Genomic DNA, 23,176 nt, shown 5'->3' on the forward strand with positions numbered 1-23,176 from the left:
ATTTGTTACCATCTAAATTAGCTTATTATTTGTATGCATAAGCACGTCATTTAATACAGCGTGCTTGGAGTGGCCAAAAATCAAGCATTTGGAAACCATGCGAATCCTTGCGCGATTTCGGCGGGCGACGACGGGCCGGCGGCTCCTCTCGACAGCGCCGCGCCCGATATCCGCGCTCAACTCGCTCTCGGGCAAGGTCGAGCCGCTTCCAGTAGCGTCCTCGGGCCCGCTCAAGTGGTACGTCTGCGGGCCTACGGTCTACGACAGCGCCCACCTCGGCCATGCGCGCAGCTACGTGAGCCAGGATATTTTGCGGCGTGTCTTGACGGGCTACTTTCGCCATGATATCAACTTAGTCATGGGCATGACCGACGTTGACGACAAGATTATTGCCACGTCGCTCCGCGAGGGCAAGCCCATGGAGGCCGTGGCACGCCACCACGAAGCCGCCTTCTTGGCCGACCTCGCGTCGCTCAACGTCTTGCGGGCCTCTGCCATCACGCGAGTGAGCGAACACATTCCCGAGATCCTCGCCTACATTAAGACGCTCGAGGCCAATGGCTTTGCCTACACAACGTCGGACGGCGTGTACTTTGACACGGTCGCGCTTGGTGCCAAGTACGGCAAGCTCGCCCCCAACGCTGCGACCGAAATCAGCGACGTTGCAGCCTCCGACGACTCTGGTATTGGCAGCGAGAAGCGCAACGTGCGGGACTTTGCTCTCTGGAAGCGGTCCAAGACTGCGGACGAGCCCGGGTGGGACTCGCGCTACGGCCGCGGCCGACCAGGGTGGCACATTGAGTGCTCGGCCATGACGCACCATGTGCTCGGCGGCGCGATCGACGTGCACTCGGGTGGCATTGACCTCTGCTTTCCGCACCACAACAACGAAGTCGCGCAGTGCGACGGCTACCACCACACGACCGCCGGTATCTCTAGTCTTGTGTCCGCTCTCAACACGCCTCTATCTGTGCCTAGGACATACGTGGTGCAAGCACTTTATTCACTTTGGGCACTTGTACATCAAGGGTCTCAAAATGTCCAAGTCGCTCAAGAATTTCATCTCGATCCAAGATTTTCTGAGTGCGCCGGGGTCGTCCTCGGATGCCTTTCGGCTCTTCTGCCTCCAGTACAAGTACAACACAAATGTGCACTTCTCGGAGGACCGGATGCGCGACGCCAACGTCCTCTTGCAGCGCTTTACGTCCTTCTTCCAGTCTATCGTTGGCCTCACAAAGGCATCGACGCTGCATCGCCGCCTCGAGACGCCCAATGATGTGCTCCTCACGGCGCTGGCCGAAGCCAAGGTCGAGGTCGACCGTGCCTTGCGCAATGACTTTGATACACCGGCGGTCCTCCTGCAACTGACGCAGCTTATCTCGCTCGTGCACCGTGAAGTTCAATCCCGCGACATTTCGATCGAGGTTGTGTGCCGCGTTGCCGCCTACGTCCTCGAGACGCTCCACCTCTTTGGCCTAAACAAGTCGCTCGCAGGCTTTTCGTCGATTGCGCTGGCGGCGCCGGTCGCTACCACCGACGCGGGTGCTGGCCTTGCGCACGCCGAGAGCATTCTCGACGAGTTTACCGCCTTCCGCGCTCGCGTGCGTCAAGCTGCGTTGACCAACCCCAAGGACCCGCAGAGCCAAACGATCTTGGCGCTTTGCGACCGACTTCGGTAGGCTCGGTCCAACTTGAGTGTATGCCACAAGCGTACGTTGGGTAGGAACGAGACGCTGCCGCCCCTCGGTATCCAAATCGATGACGTGGCGCCGGGGACGTCGCACTGGAAGGCGCAAACTATGATCGAGGCCGACGCGGCGCCGGTCGACCCGGTCAAGGTCCAGTTGGCCGCCAAGCAAGCCGCGTTCGAGGCCGAGATGCAGATCGCACCCGCCGACTTTTTCCGACGCTCGGCTCAATTTGCGGGCCACTTCGGTGCGTTTGACGACGAGGTACACGGCGCCGTGTGCTCGGGGTGGCTGCTGAGCAACCGCGAACGATAGGGCGTGCCAACGCAAGACGAGAACGGTCTCGACTTGACAAAGACAGCGCGCAAGAAGCTGCTGAAGAAACTCGAGAAGCACATCAAGTCGCACGATAAGTACTGGGCGACCCATCAATAGACTCATAGATCCGGGGGCAACCTGAATACACCTGGTGCCGTCCTACATGTATAAGCAACTTGGACGTAAAGTTGACCACGGTACCGTCATGCCGGCACACGTCGCGCCGACGAGTGTGATGTCAGTTGCCTTTGTCATCGATGCACTCGCTTCGGCGCCATAGCCCAGTAGACTGCGCAGAGTCTGGCAGCGTTGGAGCGTAGGATTGGGTGCGCGTGCATCGGATCAATGAAAATGCTTTGGTGCTCGTGTAATCGAAGGAGACGGTCTCGCCTCTCGCCAAGGCAGCAGACGCTGCCCCCAGCCGTTCTGCGAGGGTTAAATGTCGATGTAAGCGTCATCAAGTATCGAGTCCACGATGCCCGATCGATATATTGGTATGAGCCAATCAGAATGGTCTTCATAATTCATATATCCAATCCAAACGCTGTATTCCCTTTGCTCTACCCAATCACGTGGTGCCTCCGTAGAATCCAGTCGCGTCAAGGTCGCTTGACTTGCAAAGAAGATGGTGCTGCCGATCAACCGCTTCCGCCTCCCGCAGGACCTCAAGACGCTCTCGTGGCGCTTCGAGCACCCCTTTCGCTGGTCGACGATCCGAAACCTCGCGTTTCATCCGTTCAACTGGGCTCTCTCGACGCTGAGCCTCGTCCTCGTGCTGGGCTCCGTGCTCTCGCATCTCTCGTTCTACGCGCTCACAACGCTCAAGTTTGGCCTCGAAGAGGGCTCGAGCGAAGTCGACATTACGATCCCCCATAGTATCAAGCACGCGGCGACAACCGACCTCGTCGTGCACGAATACTTTCAGCTCGAGCGCAATGAGGACGACAGCAGCGCGATGGCCGGCGTCGACCTGCGCCTCAAGTACACCATCGCGCACTCAAAGGCGTCGCTCGAGGTGTACCTTGCGGTCCTGTACTTTGTCTCGCTCAAGCCCATTGTCGCCACCGTCTTCTTTACGCTGGGACCGGTCTTGCTCGTGGGTACGCTCGTTAGCATCTTCCAACCGGGTCCCAACGACGTCGCGCTGCTCGTGTCGCTCATCGAGACGTACGGAGGTGTTGCGCTCTCTTCGGAAGAGGAAGCGTGGATCGCTGGCGGTCAGCACGTGTTTGTCGTACTTTTCTCGCTCGTCGTAACCGAGTTCTCGGCCGCCGTGTCCCACGACCTCATGCGACTCTTTTGCTGCGAGTGGCGCATCGTCTACGACGAAGAAGACGCCGACGGAAACCAAATCGCGTCCGAGTCGACACCATTGCTCTCATTGCATGCTCTTGTCGAGTAGCAAAATGATACAAAGAAACCTTGCTCATAGTGTACATCGTCGTCGACTGCGTGACGTACACACTTGCAACACGATGCGTCGTCCGGAGTCTCGCCAATGCCTCCTAGGTCACCCGCGCTTCACGGAAAATGTGACTCTGGTCGGAGTAGCGAGACTAGTGACGCACAAGGTATACAACCTCGGCACAAACAAGACCTTGATGCTACTATCACTCCACGTTTCGGACGACGTCTCGGTACTAAAACTCGAGAAAAGCATCGTTCATGGCGGCTGTACATTGCACAGATTGCGGGTCTCGCGCCGGAGGCGACGGCACATCAAAGCAGGTCACATCCCCTGGGCAATGGAACGAGGGTATGATCGGGGGAACGATCTGGTGCGCTTCAACGTCTGCCCAGACGATCGATGTAAACCATGGGTGGGCGCGCATGGCACTGGGATCGATAAGGCGGCGGCTGCGCTCGGGCCGCAGAAGCTGCGAAATAAAATCTACACAAAACGCTTGCACTCTGTAGCGACAAGGAGAGAACGAGCTACCTTTGGCCTCTTTCGAGACGGTCTTGGGACAAGCAAACGCGCCTTGCACGACGCGCGTGTAAATTTCAAACGGCGAGTCGCCTCGACCTTTGTAAAACGGCGTGCGCCCGACGAGAAGCTCAAAGACGACGCAGCCGAGCGCCCACCAGTCGATCGCGCGGGTGTAGCCGCCTTGGGGCTTGAGCTGCTCGGGCGAGAGGTACTGCGGCGTCCCGAGACTCGTGTACGTTCGCGTCTCTGCTGTCATGTGCGGTTTTGCAAAGCCAAAGTCTACGAGCTTGAGATGCCCACTGGCGTCCAAGAGGATATTTTCGGGCTTGAGATCGCGGTAGACGTAGTCTTCGGCGTGCATGCGTTCCAAGCACACGAGCAGCTCGGCCGCGTAAAACTTGGCTTCTGCATCGGAGAAGACGCGGTATTCGTGCAGCCTCATTACGTACATCGCATCCCACGTCACCAAAGGCAGTGGGACGTACCAATGAAAGAGCTCGCCGCCAGGGACATATTCGAGTACAAAACACACTTGGTCGCGAGTCTGAAAGGTACCAAAGCTCCGGACGACGCCGGGAATCCCATGGAGGTCCTGTAGCGCTTGCTTTTCCCGGAGGAGACTTGACACCATCTTCTTGGCGACCGCATCGGCCTTGTAGACGCTCTTGAGGGCGAAGTACGTCTTCGACGCCTTGTGCTGGGCGGTCGCGACCGACCCGAGGAAGCCCGTGCCCACGATCGTTTCGATACGAAACATATCAAGACTCAGCGCCCTTTTGACCTTGAGCGATCGGCCTAACACGCGATACGAAGGACACATTGGCAAGGACGAGGTGTACCGATCCAGTCGATAGCAGGCACACTCTGATTGTTGGAGGTAGAAACGATCGTATACGCACTCTCGCGGTGGCGCGTCGACGAGCCGCTGCCCATCGATGACACGGCCGTTTTCCCGACCAATAGTCGACACGTCGGTTATTTCCTTGACTCCAGGCGTGTCTTGATCCCCATCATGTATGCTTAGAGTCATTGACAGCAACCCAAAACCCTCCACGTCCAGAAGACCTTGAAAGAGAGGGTGGTGGAATTAGAGCTTTTGGCCAAAGACGCCGATGCGATAGAGGCATGTATACTTGTCGTGGCCGTGGTTGGAGAGGATGTGCAGCGTCACGCCGTCGACGGGGGTTCGTGCAGCCTACGAACGCTCACATCAGTCTTGCGGGCGGAATCATGAGGAACGTACGAGGCCACTTAATGCAAACTCCTGCGTCGACGGCCCGCCGGCTGCAAACTCAAAGGTGCCCAAGTCGACCGACAGAACGCGCTGCAGGACAGGATCGAGGGCGAGTCCCTAAACATTCCTCTGATTGGCGGAGCGCAGATGATGCAGCATGCGTACCGTGACTTGAAACATCTTTGGAGCAGTCGACGCGTTCGTTCCAGCACTGTCGGTGGTCTCGGGACGGTACAGTTGCACCGTGTCGGCCAGAATCGCATCTCGAAAGTGGATGGTGAGCTTCCCAGAGGACCCTTGGAGACTCCAGCAGTTGGGGGGTTGCCCCAGTGGACTGTCCTGTATGAAAGATGAGCCAACTTGAAACGAATTCGCGCAAGTACCGTAATCGTAGTCTCGGGGTTGGAGCTCGTGAGCGGACACGAGGTGCCCAGAAGCGAGCAGAGCGGAAAGTCCGAGTACGACGGCGACGTGTACGGGGCTGGCGACATCCAATTCATAAAGAGCGCTTCGACCCACGACCCAAAGAAATCACTACAACAACATTAATATACACACAACGCTAGATCCGCCTTCGTACCTCTTGTACATGGCAACGCGGGCGCCATTGGCACGGCTCGCATAGTCGATGCGTCCTGGACTGGACGATGTACTACTTGCAAGAGTCGTCCGGAGCTCACTCGAGACGCGGCTCGTTTCTTCCCGCATCCACGTCGCCAAGTCGGCCTTGAAGCGCGCCATTTCTTGGGCGAGCTGCACATGCGCCTCCGAGTAGTCGGCCGCATCCGGTCGGGGGTTCTTCGTATCCCAGGCAGCAACGATCGTTTCGGTTGACTGGAGCCGGGTGTCCTGGGCACGACTGCTCTCTTTGAGAGTGCTCACTTGCCCCGAGAGGGACGCAATTGTCGACTCGAGCGGGGCCAGCATGCTCTGGACGTCAGCTGTCTGCAGCACAAAAGAAGACATCAAATTCAACGATTTCATAGGAAGGGTCGTACCATGCCCAGAAGAGCCTTTTGGACTGCGCCAGCCACCATCTCTTCCATGTGCTCCAGGACGGAGCGTGGAATCGGCTCCGTTGAGGAATGCTCGGCGCCAGCCATGTGCTCGACGGTCTTGGTCGTCTGCTGGTGGAGGACGAGCAGTTGGTTCATTTTGCTCGACTGATCACGATGCGCCTTCTTGAGCGCGTCCATATCGTGGATCATTGCATCTACATGCACTTGGATGGTCGAGATGGCTTGAGCTTGGCTGTGGCCGTGCGACGTCAACGAGCCGGACGACGACTGGACGACGCTGATCAAGTACCTAGTCACCGGTCATGACGCGCTTGCATGGCAGCGCGCTGTGTAGCGTACTGTGGATAGATAAAGGCCACGGCAAGACAGAGAACCGGCAAGAAGAGCCATGTATACCCCATGACGCGTGCGAGCCCGTCCACTGCTGCCCGCTACATCGATGGTCATCGTCACCGCGGCGACTGCGTTCGCCAGCATACCATAGATGGCTTGGTCCGGTACCACGGCAGGCGCTTCTTGCCAAGTGGTCGGTTTGCCATGCGCTGCATGGCCGCGTGCTCGTCCTCAGACTCGTACGCTTCGCCATCCTCATCGTCGTCCTCGTCGTCGTCCTCGTCGAGCATGGAGCCATACGCGCCGCTCACGTCGTCGCGGAAGAGCGTTCGCTGAAAGGGCGGATCGACGCTCTCCTGGGACGCAAGGCGCTGGCGCACCATGAGCGGCGGCGTCTCAAAGCCCGGCGACCCGCTCTCGCGACGGCCCTTCCGGGCGCTGCCTGGCGTCGCGCGGTGCATGGTCGGGCGTGCGCGTTGGGAATGCAATATCCGGATACGCGCCAACATCTAGCACATGGCCGCAAGCCCCCATTTGCATACATAAATCGATAGTGAAAAAGCTTGCGGCCAAGGCCGTGGGACCGCGCCAAAACTTAAACTCTGAGGATCCACTCCATCCTGCACCAAGCGTAAGCTCGACCCGGCAAAGGTAGCTCTCGTGCGCGTGCAGTCGCTCCTACACTTGTCCTTGGTAGAGAAATATGCAGTCGCTGGTCAATTCGATGCTTGGCTGGCCTCGACATACGCCGTCCAAGTGCTTTTCAAATACGGTGGACCCGAGTCCGATGGCGCCAAGGACAAGGAGGCACATAGTCGTTGGCGCCGAGCGCATGACCAGCTCAGGTAGCGCCAAGGGCCGATGATTGCATGATCCTGGAGCCCGGTTGAAGACGGCGGCGGCGGCTATCCGGATGCAGGATGCGGAAACGGATCCAGCCTGCGAAAATGGAAAACTACAACATCTACGACGAGATCGGCCGCGGGTCGCACTCGGTGGTGTACAAGGCGCGCCGGAAGCGCAGCATCGAGTACGTGGCCGTCAAGAGCACGGGCAAAGGCCGGAAGGACAAGGTGCACAACGAGGTCCTCCACCTCATCAAGCTCGAGTCGACGTTCGTGCTCAAGTTTTACAACTGGTACGAGTCGAGCAACCACATTTGGATCATCTTCGAGTTCTGCATTGGCGGCGACCTCCTCAAGCTTCTCGCCCAAGACACGGCGCTGCCCGAGACGTCGCTGCAGGTTCATCCATCCACGATGTGCTTGCGTCATCCTGCCTTAGACCTTTGGCCATGATCTTGTCCATGGCCTCCACTACGTCCACTCGCAAGGCGTGCTTTACTGCGACCTCAAGCCCGCCAACGTGCTCGTCGACGAGTATGGGTCGCTCAAGGTCGGTGCCTCCGCGCGACTAGCAGGCTGCTTAAATTGTCAGTAGCTGGCGGACTTTGGCCTCGCCCGGCGTATTCCCACAGTCGAGGCGCTCGAAAAAGTAAGTGGGCCCATGCACAGAGCTGTTGCGAATGCACACGAGCGTAGGACCCGCTGGCGCCGGGATCTCCGCACTACATGGCACCCGAGCTCTTTGAGGCGACGCCGTTGCACAGCTTTGCCTCTGACTTTTGGGCGTTGGTACAGCCGTACGTGGCCCAACCGAGGCCGTCATGCAACCGTAGGGCTGCGTGCTGTACGAGCTCCGCGTCGGGACGCAGTTGTTTCCCCACCGTGACTTTAACCAACTCCGGCACACGGTAACAGTCTAGATTTTGCATCTCGGCGGTCGTACGAGATGTCTTTTCCAGATCCAGACAACGCATCTCACATTACCAGACGCGGTGGACATGTCCGAGCCGTTCAAGGCTTTACTGCGGCGCCTCCTCGAGCCCGACCCTGCGCGTCGCATGACTTGGTACATATTTGGTCGCATGCGTCGCACGCTCACCTTGGGTAGGTCGGAGCTCGTCCAGCATCCATTCTGGGACGCAGTGCTGGAGCTCGACACGAGCGCGCTCCCAGCCCAAGACCTCTTTGCTGCCAAATACCCTTCAACGTACGATCGGTCTTGCATGAATGGTGGCTTCACGAGGCAATTAGCGCCGAGACAACGACGATGTGGGCGGCCCCCGTCGAGAAGGCCGGTCGCCCGCCGTCCCCGCAGCTGGCGTCGCCCGTCAAACCACCGAGCGACGCGCTTGTGCACTCGGACGAGGCCGTCAAAGTGCGTCCCGCGACCGCGCCAGAGCACGGTACTGACAACCAAGTATCCCATGATGACGCAATGCCGCGTCATCCAAGTCCACCGCGGACTGCACCGGCGATGACGCGCCCGATGCCAATGGACAAGATCGAGCTCGTCGCACTGCCCACCAAGGCGGCGCACCAGCGTATCTACACGACAGCCGACTGCGCCGTCCGTCCGATCGTGAGCTGCGACGAGATTGAAGCTGTGGCGGTGCCACGTTACAAGGAAGCGAGTCTGCCGGTCCGACCCGCCATCGCCTTTGATCTCCCCGGGGAGCTCGAAGCGCACTTGGAACAGCTGTACCTTTTCCTACGCGGCGATGCGGGCGCCAACGACAAGCACAACGCGCTCGCCTACCTCTGCGCTTTGGTGCCCGCCCCCAAGGTGCGCATTTCATTTCACACATCCATCGCACCTTGCATAGATTGCCAATGTCGTGGCCAACAGCTCCCTCTTGACGCTGCTCGTCAAGCTCCTCGATCGATCGACATCGTCGGCGCTCTCCACGCGGCTTGGCTTGGTCCTTGGTCTTATCGTGCGGCATGCTGCGTTCATTAGCACCGACGCACTCCTCTCGCTCGATGGCCTCGTGCCCGTGCTTCTCCGCGTCTTGCCGTCGGCGTCCGAAGTCCTCGGCCGTCGCGCGACAGCCTGTCTTGGTGAACTCGCATTCTACCTCTCGACGCTGCCCACCACGTCGTTTCCATCAGCCCTCGTCGATGCACTCGTGAGTGCTGTCGACGCGCCCGATGCCATCACGCGCCACTATGCGACTCAAGCGATCTGCAACATCCTGGTGAATGCATCGACGGCCTCTGCCGTGCGGGACGCCTTTCTCAAGGTGTCTCTTCTCGACGCTGTATATCGGCGCACGTCCGACATCGACGCGTTGCCGCTGCGGGTTGCCGCCATGCACCTCGCGTCGCAACTCCTCAAGCACACGTCGTCCCCTGACCCGTTTCTCGATCGCACGGTGCTCGTCTTGCCGAGCATATGGGCGTGCGTCCGTGTCGGGGATGCTGCGCTGGCTGTCCCGTCTCTCAACATCCTCAATTGTGTGCTGGCGGCGAGGCCGTCGCTGCCCGTCACCTCGATCGTGTCGGTCGGCGACATTGCACTGCTCCTGCAAAAGAAGGAGTTGGACCTGGATGCTGATGCGACCAGCGAGACGCTCGGGCGGTTCCAACACTCGAACGCACGCCTCCGCACGCTGCTCCAAGGCAAGCTCCTTTTGCTCGCGTACTTTGGTCTTCAGTCGAGCCGTGACTTTGCATTGGCCTTTGTCGCTGCGAATCTCCTCGACGAGGTCGAGCGGTGCCTGCATGCGGCGCAGACGTATGTTGCGCACTCGGCCGCGCAGGTCGTCTCGCTCGCCGGTCGCATCGCCCTCGAGCTCACGTTTACGCTCGCGTCGTCCGCATCGCCGCCATCGAGCGTCGTCGACCTCTTTGAGACGCTTCTCGGCCGCCAGCTCCTCACGCTGCCGCGCTGCCGACACCAGTTCATGGCGATGCTCCGCGCCAACGAGCACGAAGAGTTTGAGTGCTTTGTGCTCGGGTCCACCGAGCTCCTCAAGCACCCGGAGCTCCAGACGTGCATGGTGCAGTTACTCGTGCCCGTGTTTGCAACCGACGACATCCTCCTCGGCACCGAACGCGACCGTCTCTGGTTCGATTCGGCGCTCGTCGCTGTCGCAGACCTCTTGCTGTCGGCGCCCGACATGCCCGATACGCTCGTGGCCGCGATCCGCGTGCTCTTTAGCGCTCTCAACATCTTGCCACGCGCCGAGAGCCGCGATGTGTTTGTGCTGCAGGCGCTCCTGCCTGCGTACCGCTCGCTCCTCACGAGCGGTCACCACACGGTCGTGTTGCGCTTTGCGATCGAGCTCCTCTATGATCTCGTGCAGCAAGACGCATCGTATGTGGCGATTTTGCACCGTCTCGAGCTCCTCCCGTTGCTCTTCCGACTGCTGTTGCAGCCGGCTACGATCTCGGCCAGTGCGACGCAGCTCGTTCGCCGCGTCGTGGAAGCCCACGACGTGGTGCCGACTGACGTGCTCTACGAGCTCGATTTACCAAAGACGCTCGCAGTCTGTAGTGCCCATTGTGCCGCCAACCAGCTCTGGAGCTGCGCGAGCGATATCGGTCAAAGCATGTACAGTCTCCTCTACGCCCAGTACGAGGCGCCCAACGACGCGCGCTTGTTGTATGCGCAAAGCCATGCTGTGCTCGTCGAGGCGCTTCCGAGTCTCCTCGCCGTGTGTGCTGCCGACACGGGCGACGAAGCGGACGCCCACGAACACGCATCGCGCTGTGTTTCGCTTCTGTGCCAGGTACACTGATTGCTGCATGTCTCTCGACGACGACGTGGAGTAGCTCTTTGGGGCCGAGGCTAGCGCAATGCTGCTACGCAAAGGACTTGCGTACGCTTATTGCCATCCACAAGGTAGTGGGCTCATACGCAGCATAGGAGCTTCCTTTCTGCGCTGCGCGCCTCATCGGCACCGGTGCTCTTCCGCTTGCTCTTGGGTCTCAAGAGTCTCGTCAGCGAACACCGAGTTAGTCTGACAAAAGACCCGCACTGGCCGCACCTCATTGAGCGCGTGCTCGGTATCGGCAGTGAGGACCAAGGCCGCAAGTCGACGCTCCTCGCGCGCGAAGTCTACCATCTCATGACCGCGCCGTAGACTCGCCATTCTGCATCATTCAGCTTGTTCTTTCCATCATCCACCTGCGTCGGCATGGCGGACGGACCATCTTGCCCACGCGGGTACTAGCTGCGGGTGCCAGCTGCGGGTGCTAGGAGCACGCAAGCAGTAGTAGCTCGATGGGGCGGCTACCGGCAGAGATTGCCGTTGATGCTGGGCCTGTCACATGTGGCGCCATCATCGGTATCCGGATGCTGGAGCGCCACCCAAAGCGAAGGCCGAGGATCATTCGGCGTGTCTATCCGGATGGTGCTGTTCACGAAACAGCTAAAATTAATATTCAAGAATCGCGTCATAGACATGCCCTCTACATACAAATAACGAGTATAAAGACCCCGCAATAGCATTTCTCTTTGTAAAATAATATGCGCGCTTGTCAAAAAAAAGAATCCTATGGGCGTCGGTATCCGGACACGTGGCCGCCATGTTGAGCGTGGCATTCGTGGACGAGGCGAGCATGGCGGACGTGATGGACATCCCGCGCGCGGACGAGATCGCCGAGGTCATGGACTTCCTCAAGTTCAGCATCAAGAGCAGCTCCGGCTTCCTCGGCAATATCTGCTTCAACTTCCGCGTCGAAGGCGCCGACGAGGACACGCGGCTGCGCTACATTGTGCACGTCAACGCCAAGAAAGGTATGGAGCACTTGGCCTCGCCTCGCCGAGCGTCGACGCTTATAGCCGCAATGTAGAGGTCAAGACGACGCTTCTCCGAACGGACGTGCCGCAGCACGCCAACATGAAGATTGACTGCGAAGTGACCATGACGATCGACGACTTTTTGCACTTGTACTCGGGCAAGGCAACGATCGGCGAGGTCTCGCGCCTCTGCTACTCGGGTCGCGTGCACGTCTCGGGCTTCCAGTTCCGCTTCCTTACGCGGTTTGCCCAGAGTTTTGAGTTTTCGACCGACAAGTGGAACGCGTTTTACAAGTGGCAGCGCGACCAGCAGCAGCAGATCCTCGACGAAGCGTCGCTCATGGCCGACAGCGTCGAGTACAGTCGCTTGCCGCGCCAGATTGCGCTCTACATCCGCGGCGGCGTCAACATGGCGATCCTGCAGCGCCGCTGCTTTGAAGCGTCGCTGAGCCGCATCTTTGGCACGCGCCTCCTCCTCTCGTACACGTCGCTCGCGCACAGCGGCAAGCAGTTCCAGCACACGCCCCGCGCCAAGAAGCTTTTGCGCATCTCGCGTACGCTCAACGGCGTGCACCCGCCGACGCGCAAGACGAACGCCAAGGCCGTCGGCAAGTCGCTCCGTGACGAGGTCGAAGGTGTCTTGGCGTCGTCGTACTCGCTCGTGGCCGACGAGGACCTTCTCTTGGCGCCCTCTTTGATCGACGACGAGATGGTCAAGGTGCTGCAGGGCACCGCGCGGTACCCGCTGCGTCGGAAGAAGGGCAACTGGATCACAAAGCTCAAGCAGTCGACCGACCTCCACAAGCGCGTGGATCTCACAGACGCGACGCGCAAGCAGATCGACAAGATCGTGGCCAACCTTATCGGGCCGGACCAGCCGATGACCAAGAGCAACTTTATGCCGGCGCCGCAGCGCGTCTTGCACGAGCTAAAGAACCTCATCTCGAGTTCCCAGCACGAGCCTTCGTCGCCGCCGCTCGCGTCAGTCCTCCGGGACATGGACGCTGCGATCGCCATGGAGCTCGGCCTCGTGGAGAAGAAGCAAGCGTTTGTGCGGCCGGCGCCGCCTGTCGAGATTGGCACGCGCGACATCATCCGCTACAACACGAACCGCGAGTTCATCAAGGGCAAGAAGGCCCTCAAGAAGAAGATCGAAGGCCTTCGCCAAGGCCTCTTGACCCACCGCCCCGTCGAGGCCGTCCCCGACAGCATGGCCTTCCTCATCGACTACTAGACGTCGCCCCTATTTAACCCTCTCTATGTCATCTCGTCCACGTTGCTCAATGCTAGTCGGTTGAATATTTGTCGTAACGGCTAGCGCTCACGGCTTGGCGACTCGGTTCAACTTCTGGCTCTTTGCTCAAACTCAATTCTCAAAGCGCATGCGATTAGTTGAGTTGTGCGTTATTGGATGGGGCCCCCCAGGAAGGTGCGGTTTTTACGCCGGATACAGGGCGTCTCGTATAAAAATTCCGCCAATGAAATCGACGTGTGTTTGAATTTTTAAATTGACGCCACCCAGCGCGAAGGAGGGGGTCATCTGTTTTCATAAAATAATGGAGACTATGAGCATTTGTATGCCGAGAGGTATAAAATTGACTGGGCCTGCTGGCTGGTTTTGAGATTTTGGCACACAAACACGGTTGAGGGAAGATCTCACAGTGGACGCCACGCAGTACAGTAGTCGACGACGACGAGCCAGCCACCCGAGACCATCATGCAGTACCAGTCCAATGATGAGAACGTCGTCCCTACCGCCCTCCGCGCGCGCCCCACGCGCGTACGCCCGCGCCTGCCCAGCCTCGCCGCCTCATGCGCCTCGTAGGTGTTCAAGCCGCTCGGTAGCCGAAGCCTGAAGCAGCATGGCGAGAAGGTCGACCCGTCCAAGATGGCCCAGACCTTCAAGCGCTCGGCGCTCGGCGAGATCACGAACAACAAGCTCACGGTACGCGCCGGCGAGAGGCCACGGACAGGCCATCTCACGTTGCACAGGCGCAAGTGGCCCAAAGCACCAAGCTCCTCCGTGACGGCCAGAAGGTGGCCCGTCGCCAAGAGGTGATTCGCCGCACGTCGCTCGTGAAGGAAGAGGTGACAATCAAGTCGGAGCTGCGCATCGAGCCCGAGCTGGAGGCGTACAACCCGTACGACATTGACTCGAAAGACAAGGGCGATGAACTGGCCTGTTCGCAGTACGCGGCCGACATCCACAAGTACTACTTTGAAGTTGAGGTACTTGCGAGCATGTATCGTCAGCCATTCAGGATTGTGGGCGTAGAAAACGCGCATGCCCAACCCGTCCTACATGACGGACCACTGCGATGTCAACATCAAGATGCGCGGTATTCTCGTCGACTGGCTCGTCGATGTTCACTACAAGTATCACCTTGAGCCACAGACGCTCCATATCGCCGTCAACCTCGTCGACCGCCACTTGGAGAAGAACGTGACGCTGCAGCGCGCGCGCCTTCAGCTCGTGGGCGTGACGTCGCTCTTCATTGCGTCGAAATACGAAGAGATCTACCCGCCCGAGGCCGAGGACTTCATCAAGATCACCGACAACGCGTACGAGCTCAAGGACCTCTTCAAAATGGAAGAGGAGCTCCTCGCGAGCATCGGCTACCGCGTCACGTCGCCGACGTCGTTCCAGTTCATGAACCGGTTCCTCAAGGCGTCGGCCACCGAGGACCCCAAGATGCGCCACTACGCCCACTACATTGTCGATCGCTGCATGCAAGAGTACAAGCTGCTGAAGTACCGGCCGTCGATGCTGGCGGCGACGGCCGTCTTCCTCACCCGTACCTATATGTCTGCGACGCCCGTCTGGGTACATGATTTGCTCGTTGCCCGACCAAAGCTCATGTGGTGATGTAGTCGGCGACCGTGGAGCACCACTCGACGTACTCGGAAGCCGCCCTCGCCGCGTGCATGAACGACGTCAGCACCATGCTTCTCACGGCGTCCCTCGGCGTCGGCAAGTCGGCCAAGCTCACGGCCGTCAAGCGCAAGTTTGCCAAGGATAAGTTCCACTCGGTGTCGCTCTTCCAGCTCAAGCACAGCGACGTGTAGACCTTGTCGATAGCTCCCAATGTGTGCACACACACGCCCACTAGTAGCATAGTTCATGTTTAGTTAATAATTAGTCCTTGACACGATTGTACATTTTAACAATCTGATTATTCCTCGTCCCACGCCTGTTCAAGGCGGTGTATTGAGGGCTAGGTCATTGACCCGTAAATGTCAACTGCAGAACATCATAGCGCAAGACAAGCGTGGGCGGCGGTCGGGTTTGGCACCGATGCAGAATGCCATCATTGATATACAGGGCAAGTTACATGTAAAAGAGTAGTCATTTACGCAGTTCGACCTAGTCGCTCGTACTCGAGGTGAAGCTCAAAAGCGACTTATTGACGCCAGAGCTCATCTTTTTCTCCAAAAATGCTTCGTACGTTTCCATGATGGCTTGGCGACTCGCCGCTTCCTCTTCGGGTGTCTCCCAGAAGCGCGAGACGTCGACGGCCACACCCGGCATACTCTCCTGGCGCGCAAAGAGGCGGCCCGTCACGACCTTCTCGGGCGCCGAAAGCAGCGCCGAGAAGGCGTCGAGAACGGTTCGGTGCGCTTGATTGTCGAGCTCGACGCGCTTCTCCATCGAGACGTACGTCGGTCCGTCGCTGAGGCTGTAGTACACGGGCTTGTACGCCTTGATCTCGGTACTGGCGTCGTCCCAGAGCTGGTGCTTCCCAGTGTACACGGCTTCGTGCGAGAGCTTGAGGTCCCAGCGTGGCACATACACGCGCGCGATTTTGGTCGGCAAAACATCGCAGACCATTGATGCCACGGGCACGTGACGGTAAATGGCGGCCGCGGCCCGTCGGGGCGCCTAATATCAAGGTATCAGGTCCCAAACTCCTCTTGCAGGTATTACCTCGTGGATCTCGGTTTCGATGGCCGAGACCGTGGCCGCCACAACCGAGTTGCGGCGCTTGACGTCGAGTGTCACGAGCGACGAGAAGACAGCAGCGACGGCCGACGGGTTCTGACGCAGCTCGTGCAAGGGCACCTGCGGCACTGTCGCCTCCGGCGCCAACTGGTACAGGCGCGACGCCCAGAGCCGTTCGATGCCAGTGACAGGGCAGGCCATCGACGGCTTGGGCGCCTTCAGCAGCGCACGCACAACCTCTTCGGTCGCTTGGTGCACGACACCGTCGCAGCGCGTCACGAGGTAGTCGACCGGGATCGTGCGCGGCGCGACAAGGAGGCGGTCGCCGTCGGCCACGAGGATGTCGCGCACGCCGTCGTCGGTGCGGTGCAAAATGATGCGCAAGGCGTCCGGTGCAATCGCAAACACATCGTGGAGCAAGTTCATGGCGGCGGCGAGGTCGAGGCTGCGCAAGTTGACATAGACCGTCGGCATGACCGGCGAGGCTTGCAGGAAGGCCGTGAGCTTCAGGGGCGCCTCAAAGGCGTGCGACGGCGGAAGCTCGGGGAACCCAACGACCGACACTTCGCGGCCCCAGTCGTGTGCCTTTGAGAGAAGCGACGGCGACCAGAGATACGTGATCGGGATTTTCCAGACCGAAAAGGACGGCGGGAGTCGGTGGTGCCACGGCGGGAGGCCGAGCGTCTCGACGCGAAACTGGTTGAGCACATCGCGGCAGTTGGTCCACGCGTACTCGTCGACGGCCGCGTACGAGAGCCAGTTGCTCCACTCGCTCCACGTCGACGAGTCCTCCATGAGCGGGTGTGGGAACTCGCTCGTCGGACTCCACGGCGACGACGCAATCAGCTGGACCGGCACACCGAGACGCTCGGCCAAGTAGCGATGGACGATGACACCAGGATGCGACAGAATCAAGTCGGCGCGGAACCCGACGCCGTTGACCGCCTCCCACGTGGACTGGAGGAACGCGAGGGGGTCGTGCCAAGGGCCATCGACCGTCGCCATCTTGCCGATCCGGTCCATCCAGTCGTGAACGCTCGTCGGGTTGCCCTGCAGCGAGAAAAAGTCGAGGCCATGCGAGCGCACAAGCTTTTCGTGAAGCGGGTTGGCGGCCAATCGAACGTGATGGCCGTCCGACGCAAGCACAGACGCGACGGCAATGACAGCTTCGACTTCCGAGGGCGCCCCGATCGCGAGGACGCACACGTTCATGTGGAAGGGCACGGACGCCGGCGCGTCATGCAACGACGACGACGACACGGCGTCGAGAAGGCGGCGCGTCGACGGTGCCCGGCGCAAGAGATCGCCACGAACTTCGTACTCCATGTGGAACTCCCCGGTCGCGGACCAGCGCATGCCACGGACAACCATCGGGACACCCGACGACGACGACGAAGAGGACTCATTGCCGTCGTCACCGTCGTCGTCATCGTCTGTCACTGTCACCGACGACGACGCCTCGAGCGATTCGGACGGCGGCGGCGACAACTCGCGATGTTCCTTGAGCGCGATCACGTCCTTGAGCGCCGATAAGATCTGCGTCTGCTCGGCGGGCGTGACGTGGACGCCAACGAGCGGCGCGAGGCTGTGCCGGTGCACACGGTCGCGGTCGGCTTCGTCGCTCGTCGCAGTCGAGAATGTTGCGTCGTTGCGGCTGAAGAGCTGCTTGCCGTCAAAGCGGGGCTCCTTGCGCTTGCCCTCGTCGCGATGCTTCAAGTTGTAATGGCCAACGGCGACACGATCGGTGAAGAGCGCAATGCCATGCAGCGGCGCGAGGGCAAAGTTGGCGAGACCTTTTGCTGCGCCGATGGCCGCGCCCTTTGCGCCATCCTTCTTGTAGCCTTTAGTCGGCTCGGCGACTATGCCGACGAGCGACGACCCAATCTCGTGGACAAACGCACCCGCCCCGTTCGCAGCGCCTTCCAAGCCCGAGTTCGGACCGCTGCGCGCGTAGGCCATGACGTGGTAGTCGAGCACCGCTTGGTCCGACGTGGACCGGATCACGTACGCGCAGCAGTCGCACACTTGGACCTGATCTTTCACGAGCCACTTGGTCGCCATGTGCGTCGGTGTGAACGCGCACTTCATCTTGTGCAGCGGTAAATGGTTGTAGAAGCTCTGAACCGCGGCTTCGACGCCGTTCTCGGCCTGCATGGCAGCTTGGAGTGCCCGCGCGTTGGCGGCGAGCTCTGGCGACGAGAGCTGCGCAAACGCTTGGGTGAGCACCGGCGTCGTGAGGTCGGCGATCGGGCACGGTGGCGCGCCAACGCCCGCATTCACAACCGCCCAGCCCCAGAACGGCTGGTCGCCAAAGAACGGCACAATAAAGGTCGGCTTGCCCGCGAGGAGACCCGCGGCCGTCGTGCCAGCACCGCCGTGGTGGACAACCGCAGCCATGTGCGGGAAGAGCCAGTCGTGCGGGCAGTTGCCAAGGAGAAATACATTGTCCGGAATCGTAATCTCACCGCCTTGGGTCATGTCGCTCCAGCTGGACTGGAGCACGACACGGACGCGAGCGAGTTTGGCGGCGTCGATGATCGTCTGCGTCGTCTTGGCCGCGTCCGGAATGACCATCGAGCCAAACCCGACAAAGATCGGCGGCGGCCCAGACGCCAAGAAGGCGGCAAACTCGGGCGTTGGCGTGTGCGCGGGAATGTCCGTGTCGCAGACCGTGCCAATGACGTCGTAGATGCTCGGGTCCCAGTCGTCCGGGCGCGGCACGAGGTGCGGGCTCCACATGAACGAGTGCGGAATGCGCAAATCCAAAAGAACGTTCCGGCCGGCGTCGCCCATGCGGATCTTCCGGAGCCCGAGCACGTCTTCGCGGAACCGGTTGACCATGTTCTCGGTCCCTTGCCACATGAGGAGGTCCACGAGCTTGTACGAGATATGGTTCTTCTTCTCGATCTTGCCCGTGTACGCGAGGTTCGAGAGCGGGTGCGGGAACGCCGCCGTCGGCACCCACGGCTGCGGAAACATGATGTGCAAGGGCACGCCAAGCTTCTCGGCCACATGGATGTGGCCGTACGTCACCGGGTTGGAGATGATGGCGTTGGCGCGGAAGGGCGGCAGCACGCGCGTGGCACCCGGGTCCGCCGAGTGCACGGCCGGCCACGTCGAGAAGAGGATCTCCTCGACCATCTGGATGTTGCGTGGCATGTCCTTCGTAAGCACGTCGTACTGGACAGGAATCAAGTGCCCGCCCGTCTTGACCATGTATGCAGCGAGCTCCTTCGGGTCGCCGCCGAGCGGGTAGAACTCGAGGCCACCGTCGGTCACCATCGAGCGGTAAATGGCGTGGGTCGCGAGCCGGACGCGGTGGCCATCGGATACGAGGCGCTTGCCAATGCCAATGAATGGCTGCACGTCGCCGCGCGTGCCGACGATCATGATGCAGATGTGCATGGGCGGCGCCGGCTCGGAGAAGCCCGACGGCGCCGACGACGACGTTGGGCTGTGGTTGCCGACGACCGCGTCCGAGCGTGCGAGGCTCGACCGATGGAGAGCAGAAGGCGGCGGCAACGGGAAGCTATCGGCGTCATGGATCTCAATCTCAATGCGACCGTCACGCGTCATGGCCGTAGCCGCGGGATGGATCGTCATGGGCGCTTCGTCGTCGTGGTGCTTGCCCTACAAGCACGATAAGAAAGCGTACATCGTGGCGTGACTCTGGCGTACGAGGTTCTTGATCTTAGACGAGAGGTCGTCCATGGTCTTCTTGACCGGAATGTCGATCGAGTCGAGCGTCTTCTTGACGGGGATGTCAATCTCGGCCATTTTCTCCTTCGTCCTCGCTGTAAAGTCGGTGATCGAGTCCCATGTCTTCTGGACCGGGATCTCGGCCATCTTCTCCTTCGTCTTGGCCGTGAACTGCTTGAGCTTGTCCATGGTTGCGAGCCAAAGCCAAAATGACGCCTCCTTGCTTTGCCAAAGCCTGTTATAACATCATGAACATGTCGCGTTATCATAGTACTTGCGTGTTAGACGCACCCATGTTGTGCGACGCTGGCGTTTTAGTCCGTTTAACCCCTTTTGCGCGGTCGCTGATTGGGTGAATCGGGCAGCACCCGTTGTGATTGGACCGATCTTGCTCCTAACACTTCGACGCGGCACGGCTGACGTAAACCCATTATTTCATCACGCGATGCCATTGGCTAGTAGCCAACCAATGGCCTTGCGAGAAAGGCGATCCTGCGAATGCACTTGGGTTTTGTATGCTGTCCATGTTTACTTGTGTGGACCATGGGCATGGCGCGGATGACGTGACGGACACGACGGTCATAAAATGGTTTTCGTGCGATTGCATACAAAATGTAAATAAAAAAATTGCATTGCATTTGAATCACGCCATTCGACTCTAAGAAATTAGGGCGGATCGGCAAGCATAAATAAGGCCGCGCCTAAAAGAGGCAGTCGTACAGCGGCGCGAGGAAGACGTCGGCGGTGGGTGCGTCCGCGGACGAGAGCGGCCACATCGAGTCGACGTGGTAGAGGTCCATGACCGACGTCGGCGAGAGCGCTGCGTCCAGCTCCTCTTCCTTGAGCGGTGCGTGCAGCGCGTTGGCGTCGTGAAAGCCAAATGGGTCGAACGACGAGACGTCGCCGAGCGCCTCGGGGATCCAGCAGTCGCTCATAAAGTCGAGCTCGCGAAAGTCCCGGTCGAACGTGTTGTCGTCGTCCTTGAGCGGGTCCGCCATGTCGAAGCTCAAGCTCTTGGCCCGCGAGGCCAGTTGCAGTTGCAGCTCCTGGATCTGGGTCGATGCATGCGCCGTCGCCTTCTTCGTTGGTGTCAACGACGGTGCTTGCGTTGGCTTGGTCATCGAGGGCACGCTGTTGGTGCGCTTCACAGGGCCCCGCGGCGTCATGGCCACATACGGCTTGACACTGGTCTTGATCGTGAGCGCCGGCTTGGCCTCGGTCTTGACCGCGGACGGCGACAAGACCTTCTTGGGCATCGTTGTGCACTGCGACGACTTGGCGACGACATTGAAAGGGGGGCGCACCGCCGACGTCTTGATCATGGGCGGGCGGTGCAGCATGGACGAGAGGCTTGATGCATGCATAAAGTGATGGCTGTTGGGCGACGACATGGACGACTTGAGGGTGCCCATGAGCGACGGCTTGAAGCCGTGGAATGGCGTGGTCGATGCCGTATGCTGTTTCTTGACGGGCGGGATCGGGAGCCCGTTCGCGTCCTTCTTCTTGTTGCGCTTGCGCTTGCGCGTGCCGTTGGCCTTGTTCTCGAGGCGTTCCTTCTCTTCGCGGATCCAGCTCTCGCAAAAGTCGTCGTGGAGCTTCTCAATCTCGGCAGCGCGGCGGAGCTTCTCGTCGTCGCTCATGTCGTTGATGCGCGACTCGTTGCGCTCAAACATGCGCTTGCCAATGCTCTGCTCGCCGACAAACTTTTTGCTAATGCGCATCGGGCAGCAGCGCAACTTGGCGCTGAGCCAGCTGCGCATCGTCGTGCCGTTCGTCACGTCTGTGAGAAGGCCAGCGGTGAAGTCGCCAATGAGCCGCGTTGTGTACGCCTCTTCTTCGCGCGTCCACTTGCCCCAGCGCAGCTTATCCTTCTTCGGGGCCTCGGCGTCGTCTGTGGTCACAGTCTCGGTCGGCGATGCATCGGGCGCGGCAGCTGCCGGAACTTCCGTGGGCACTTCCTTGGCCGGCAGTGGCACGGCCGTGGGCGCCAGCACCTCGTGGGCCGTCGCCGTCGTCGTCGTCGTCGTCGCAGTGCTCATGCTCTGTGGTTTTGGTGCTTGCACGGGCGTCGATACCAAGGGTGTAGCACGAGATCGCTTGCGTGTCAAGCCTCTTATTTAAAACTAAGGTCCAAAGCCGCGCAGTATCATCGCGGCCACAAGCCTGTGCGAACAGATCGTGGTCCCACCCTGCTTTGGCTCCTCGCTTCGATAAAAATCCTCCCAACAGCTGTGTGGGCGATCGGCCCATTCCCTCTTTGCGATCGACTGCATTCCTATATTTGGCGTCACCGAAAATCACCCAATCCACATCCTTCATATTCAAAATTCACGCGCGGGATTCGCCAATATGAAAGCGTCACTCCTTCCAAACGGAGCTCAAAAGGTGGTTTCCGTGGAAGAGACGGAATAAGATCTAATCGGGGCTTCGATTTTTGATTTGCATGGGTGGACAATAGCCTCAGTGGCGACAACGCCTGTGAAAATGGAAGGCTTCCGACGCGGGAACTTCTTAGCGGAGGAGGAGGGGCCGTGGATGGCAGCAGCTTGCTCCTCGTTGTACCATGTACCATACGAGTGCATTGCAGTAGCATCGGCGATTCTTCGTTGGGGACTGCGCCCGTCTTGCGCATCGGCTTACTGTCACAGGCGCTCGTTGAGCACATCCATCATGCCTAGGAGTACGTCCCAACCATTCGCCAAAGCTTCGGTCGCGTGTGACGATGTGGGACCGAGGGCCACTGTGGCTGGAAAGGCCGACACCCCGTCGAGTGGCGCCAGCCATCCACAAAGTGGTGCGTGGTCCTTGGGAGGAGGCACTCACAACCAGAACGGCGACACGAACAACGATCTCCGCTGCGCGGTCGAAATGACGTCGACAACAGCGCCGGACCAGCCATTGGCATGCTGGCGCCTTGCATTCGTAGTTAGTTACTCCTTGAAGCCTTGCAGGATGCGCGACTGATATGCGCTTCGATGGCGCACGAGATTCGCCACCAACCACCAACCACCAACCACCAACGGACCAGCATACCGGTATACAAGAGCACACAGCACGCTCCCATTCGTCACTTACTTTGTGAATTCCTTGCCGTTTCTTCTTGCATTTTGGGTCGTGCCATACAAACGAATCTCGGTCGCAGTAATCACTAAAACGCTTTGGTTCGATATTTCGTTTGAAAAAAATCGAACGCGCGATCTTCTGGTTCGGAATGTGACGTGCCAATGGGCAATGTGGCAGGATCTGGGTTCAGCGCCACGTGGTTGCACCTACGCCTTTTGGGTCTTGGTCGCGACGGTCTGTGGCACCAAAGGTACTCGTATTCGCTCCTACGGCCCCTCCTTTCCTTGCATCTTGGTCGGCCGTGCTGGCGACAACGGCCTTTCCAGCACACGGGCTCTCCAGCCACCTTGCCCTTGGCGCTGA

The 23,176-nt window shown here is 59.7% G+C and overlaps 9 protein-coding genes across 9 annotated transcripts; 5 read left to right on the forward strand and 4 right to left on the reverse strand.

Moving 5' to 3' along the window:
- Window positions 1–89: 89 nt before the first annotated feature.
- SDRG_09101 (cysteinyl-tRNA synthetase) lies at window positions 90–2,259 on the forward strand. Its single transcript, XM_008615014.1, has 4 exons — window positions 90–929; window positions 979–1,675; window positions 1,724–1,952; window positions 2,004–2,259. The coding sequence occupies exons 1-4, from the start codon at window positions 98–100 to the stop codon at window positions 2,121–2,123; spliced, it is 1,878 nt and encodes a 625-aa protein (XP_008613236.1). The 5' UTR covers window positions 90–97; the 3' UTR covers window positions 2,124–2,259.
- A 344-nt stretch (window positions 2,260–2,603) lies between these two features.
- On the forward strand, window positions 2,604–3,442 carry SDRG_09102 (hypothetical protein). The gene has a single exon (XM_008615015.1). It carries the CDS (start codon window positions 2,632–2,634, stop codon window positions 3,406–3,408), a length of 777 nt encoding a protein of 258 aa, XP_008613237.1. The 5' UTR covers window positions 2,604–2,631; the 3' UTR covers window positions 3,409–3,442.
- Window positions 3,443–3,543: 101 nt separating this feature from the next.
- SDRG_09103 (AGC/PKA protein kinase) lies at window positions 3,544–4,907 on the reverse strand. The gene is made up of 4 exons (XM_008615016.1): window positions 4,776–4,907; window positions 4,422–4,731; window positions 3,946–4,373; window positions 3,544–3,897 (listed from the first exon to the last, which is right to left on the reverse strand). The coding sequence occupies exons 1-4, from the start codon at window positions 4,867–4,869 to the stop codon at window positions 3,647–3,649; spliced, it is 1,083 nt and encodes a 360-aa protein (XP_008613238.1). The 5' UTR covers window positions 4,870–4,907; the 3' UTR covers window positions 3,544–3,646.
- A 91-nt stretch (window positions 4,908–4,998) lies between these two features.
- On the reverse strand, window positions 4,999–7,009 carry SDRG_09104 (hypothetical protein). The gene is made up of 8 exons (XM_008615017.1): window positions 6,669–7,009; window positions 6,529–6,620; window positions 6,169–6,478; window positions 5,751–6,115; window positions 5,554–5,704; window positions 5,336–5,509; window positions 5,180–5,287; window positions 4,999–5,131 (listed from the first exon to the last, which is right to left on the reverse strand). Exons 1-8 carry the CDS (start codon window positions 6,981–6,983, stop codon window positions 5,024–5,026), a joined length of 1,623 nt encoding a protein of 540 aa, XP_008613239.1. The 5' UTR covers window positions 6,984–7,009; the 3' UTR covers window positions 4,999–5,023.
- Window positions 7,010–7,442: 433 nt separating this feature from the next.
- Window positions 7,443–11,507, forward strand: SDRG_09105 (ULK/ULK protein kinase; the record flags this gene model as incomplete). Its single annotated transcript, XM_008615018.1, has 11 exons — window positions 7,443–7,766; window positions 7,807–7,917; window positions 7,963–8,016; window positions 8,064–8,156; window positions 8,201–8,275; window positions 8,327–8,433; window positions 8,476–8,574; window positions 8,619–9,150; window positions 9,191–11,098; window positions 11,142–11,188; window positions 11,236–11,507. 11 exons carry the CDS (start codon window positions 7,443–7,445, stop codon window positions 11,450–11,452), a joined length of 3,567 nt encoding a protein of 1,188 aa, XP_008613240.1. The 3' UTR covers window positions 11,453–11,507.
- Window positions 11,508–11,841: 334 nt separating this feature from the next.
- On the forward strand, window positions 11,842–13,408 carry SDRG_09106 (hypothetical protein). The gene is made up of 2 exons (XM_008615019.1): window positions 11,842–12,108; window positions 12,165–13,408. The coding sequence occupies exons 1-2, from the start codon at window positions 11,898–11,900 to the stop codon at window positions 13,343–13,345; spliced, it is 1,392 nt and encodes a 463-aa protein (XP_008613241.1). The 5' UTR covers window positions 11,842–11,897; the 3' UTR covers window positions 13,346–13,408.
- A 334-nt stretch (window positions 13,409–13,742) lies between these two features.
- Window positions 13,743–15,299, forward strand: SDRG_09107 (hypothetical protein). Its single transcript, XM_008615020.1, has 5 exons — window positions 13,743–13,891; window positions 13,937–14,056; window positions 14,104–14,340; window positions 14,387–14,935; window positions 14,983–15,299. The coding sequence occupies exons 1-5, from the start codon at window positions 13,829–13,831 to the stop codon at window positions 15,175–15,177; spliced, it is 1,164 nt and encodes a 387-aa protein (XP_008613242.1). The 5' UTR covers window positions 13,743–13,828; the 3' UTR covers window positions 15,178–15,299.
- On the reverse strand, window positions 15,258–19,948 carry SDRG_09108 (hypothetical protein). The gene is made up of 3 exons (XM_008615021.1): window positions 19,730–19,948; window positions 16,037–19,681; window positions 15,258–15,991 (listed from the first exon to the last, which is right to left on the reverse strand). The coding sequence occupies exons 1-3, from the start codon at window positions 19,937–19,939 to the stop codon at window positions 15,476–15,478; spliced, it is 4,371 nt and encodes a 1,456-aa protein (XP_008613243.1). The 5' UTR covers window positions 19,940–19,948; the 3' UTR covers window positions 15,258–15,475.
- Window positions 19,949–20,363: 415 nt separating this feature from the next.
- Window positions 20,364–21,905, reverse strand: SDRG_09109 (hypothetical protein). Its single transcript, XM_008615022.1, has one exon. The coding sequence runs from the start codon at window positions 21,787–21,789 to the stop codon at window positions 20,452–20,454; it is 1,338 nt and encodes a 445-aa protein (XP_008613244.1). The 5' UTR covers window positions 21,790–21,905; the 3' UTR covers window positions 20,364–20,451.
- Window positions 21,906–23,176: the final 1,271 nt, after the last annotated feature.

Source organism: Saprolegnia diclina, assembly GCF_000281045.1.
Source record: "Saprolegnia diclina VS20 unplaced genomic scaffold supercont1.29, whole genome shotgun sequence".
NCBI lineage: Eukaryota > Oomycota > Saprolegniomycetes > Saprolegniales > Saprolegniaceae > Saprolegnia > Saprolegnia diclina.

Bases quoted from the DNA above. Each gene is read 5' to 3' on its own strand.
- SDRG_09101 (XM_008615014.1), top strand. From the start codon at position 98: ATGCGAATCCTTGCGCGATTTCGGCGGGCGACGACGGGCCGGCGGCTC. The intron at 930-978 runs GTATCTCTAGTC...ATCTGTGCCTAG, and splicing joins CTACCACCACACGACCGCCG to GACATACGTGGTGCAAGCAC. The intron at 1,953-2,003 runs GTACACGGCGCC...CGCGAACGATAG, and splicing joins TCGGTGCGTTTGACGACGAG to GGCGTGCCAACGCAAGACGA.
- SDRG_09102 (XM_008615015.1), top strand. From the start codon at position 2,632: ATGGTGCTGCCGATCAACCGCTTCCGCCTCCCGCAGGACCTCAAGACG.
- SDRG_09103 (XM_008615016.1), bottom strand. From the start codon at position 4,869: ATGGGCAGCGGCTCGTCGACGCGCCACCGCGAGAGTGCGTATACGATC. The intron at 4,374-4,421 runs GTACGTCCCACT...GTACGTAATGAG, and splicing joins GGCGGCGAGCTCTTTCATTG to GCTGCACGAATACCGCGTCT. The intron at 3,898-3,945 runs GTAGCTCGTTCT...CGTTTTGTGTAG, and splicing joins CGTCTCGAAAGAGGCCAAAG to ATTTTATTTCGCAGCTTCTG.
- SDRG_09104 (XM_008615017.1), bottom strand. From the start codon at position 6,983: ATGCACCGCGCGACGCCAGGCAGCGCCCGGAAGGGCCGTCGCGAGAGC. The intron at 6,116-6,168 runs GTACGACCCTTC...TTTGTGCTGCAG, and splicing joins AAAAGGCTCTTCTGGGCATG to ACAGCTGACGTCCAGAGCAT. The intron at 5,132-5,179 runs GTACGTTCCTCA...GAGCGTTCGTAG, and splicing joins AGTTTGCATTAAGTGGCCTC to GCTGCACGAACCCCCGTCGA.
- SDRG_09106 (XM_008615019.1), top strand. From the start codon at position 11,898: ATGTTGAGCGTGGCATTCGTGGACGAGGCGAGCATGGCGGACGTGATG. The intron at 12,109-12,164 runs GTATGGAGCACT...GCCGCAATGTAG, and splicing joins GCACGTCAACGCCAAGAAAG to AGGTCAAGACGACGCTTCTC.
- SDRG_09107 (XM_008615020.1), top strand. From the start codon at position 13,829: ATGCAGTACCAGTCCAATGATGAGAACGTCGTCCCTACCGCCCTCCGC. The intron at 13,892-13,936 runs GTACGCCCGCGC...TGCGCCTCGTAG, and splicing joins TCCGCGCGCGCCCCACGCGC to GTGTTCAAGCCGCTCGGTAG. The intron at 14,057-14,103 runs GTACGCGCCGGC...CACGTTGCACAG, and splicing joins TCACGAACAACAAGCTCACG to GCGCAAGTGGCCCAAAGCAC.
- SDRG_09108 (XM_008615021.1), bottom strand. From the start codon at position 19,939: ATGGACAAGCTCAAGCAGTTCACGGCCAAGACGAAGGAGAAGATGGCC. The intron at 19,682-19,729 runs GTACGCCAGAGT...TCGTGCTTGTAG, and splicing joins CGTCTAAGATCAAGAACCTC to GGCAAGCACCACGACGACGA. The intron at 15,992-16,036 runs GTAATACCTGCA...CCTTGATATTAG, and splicing joins TCGAAACCGAGATCCACGAG to GCGCCCCGACGGGCCGCGGC.
- SDRG_09109 (XM_008615022.1), bottom strand. From the start codon at position 21,789: ATGAGCACTGCGACGACGACGACGACGACGGCGACGGCCCACGAGGTG.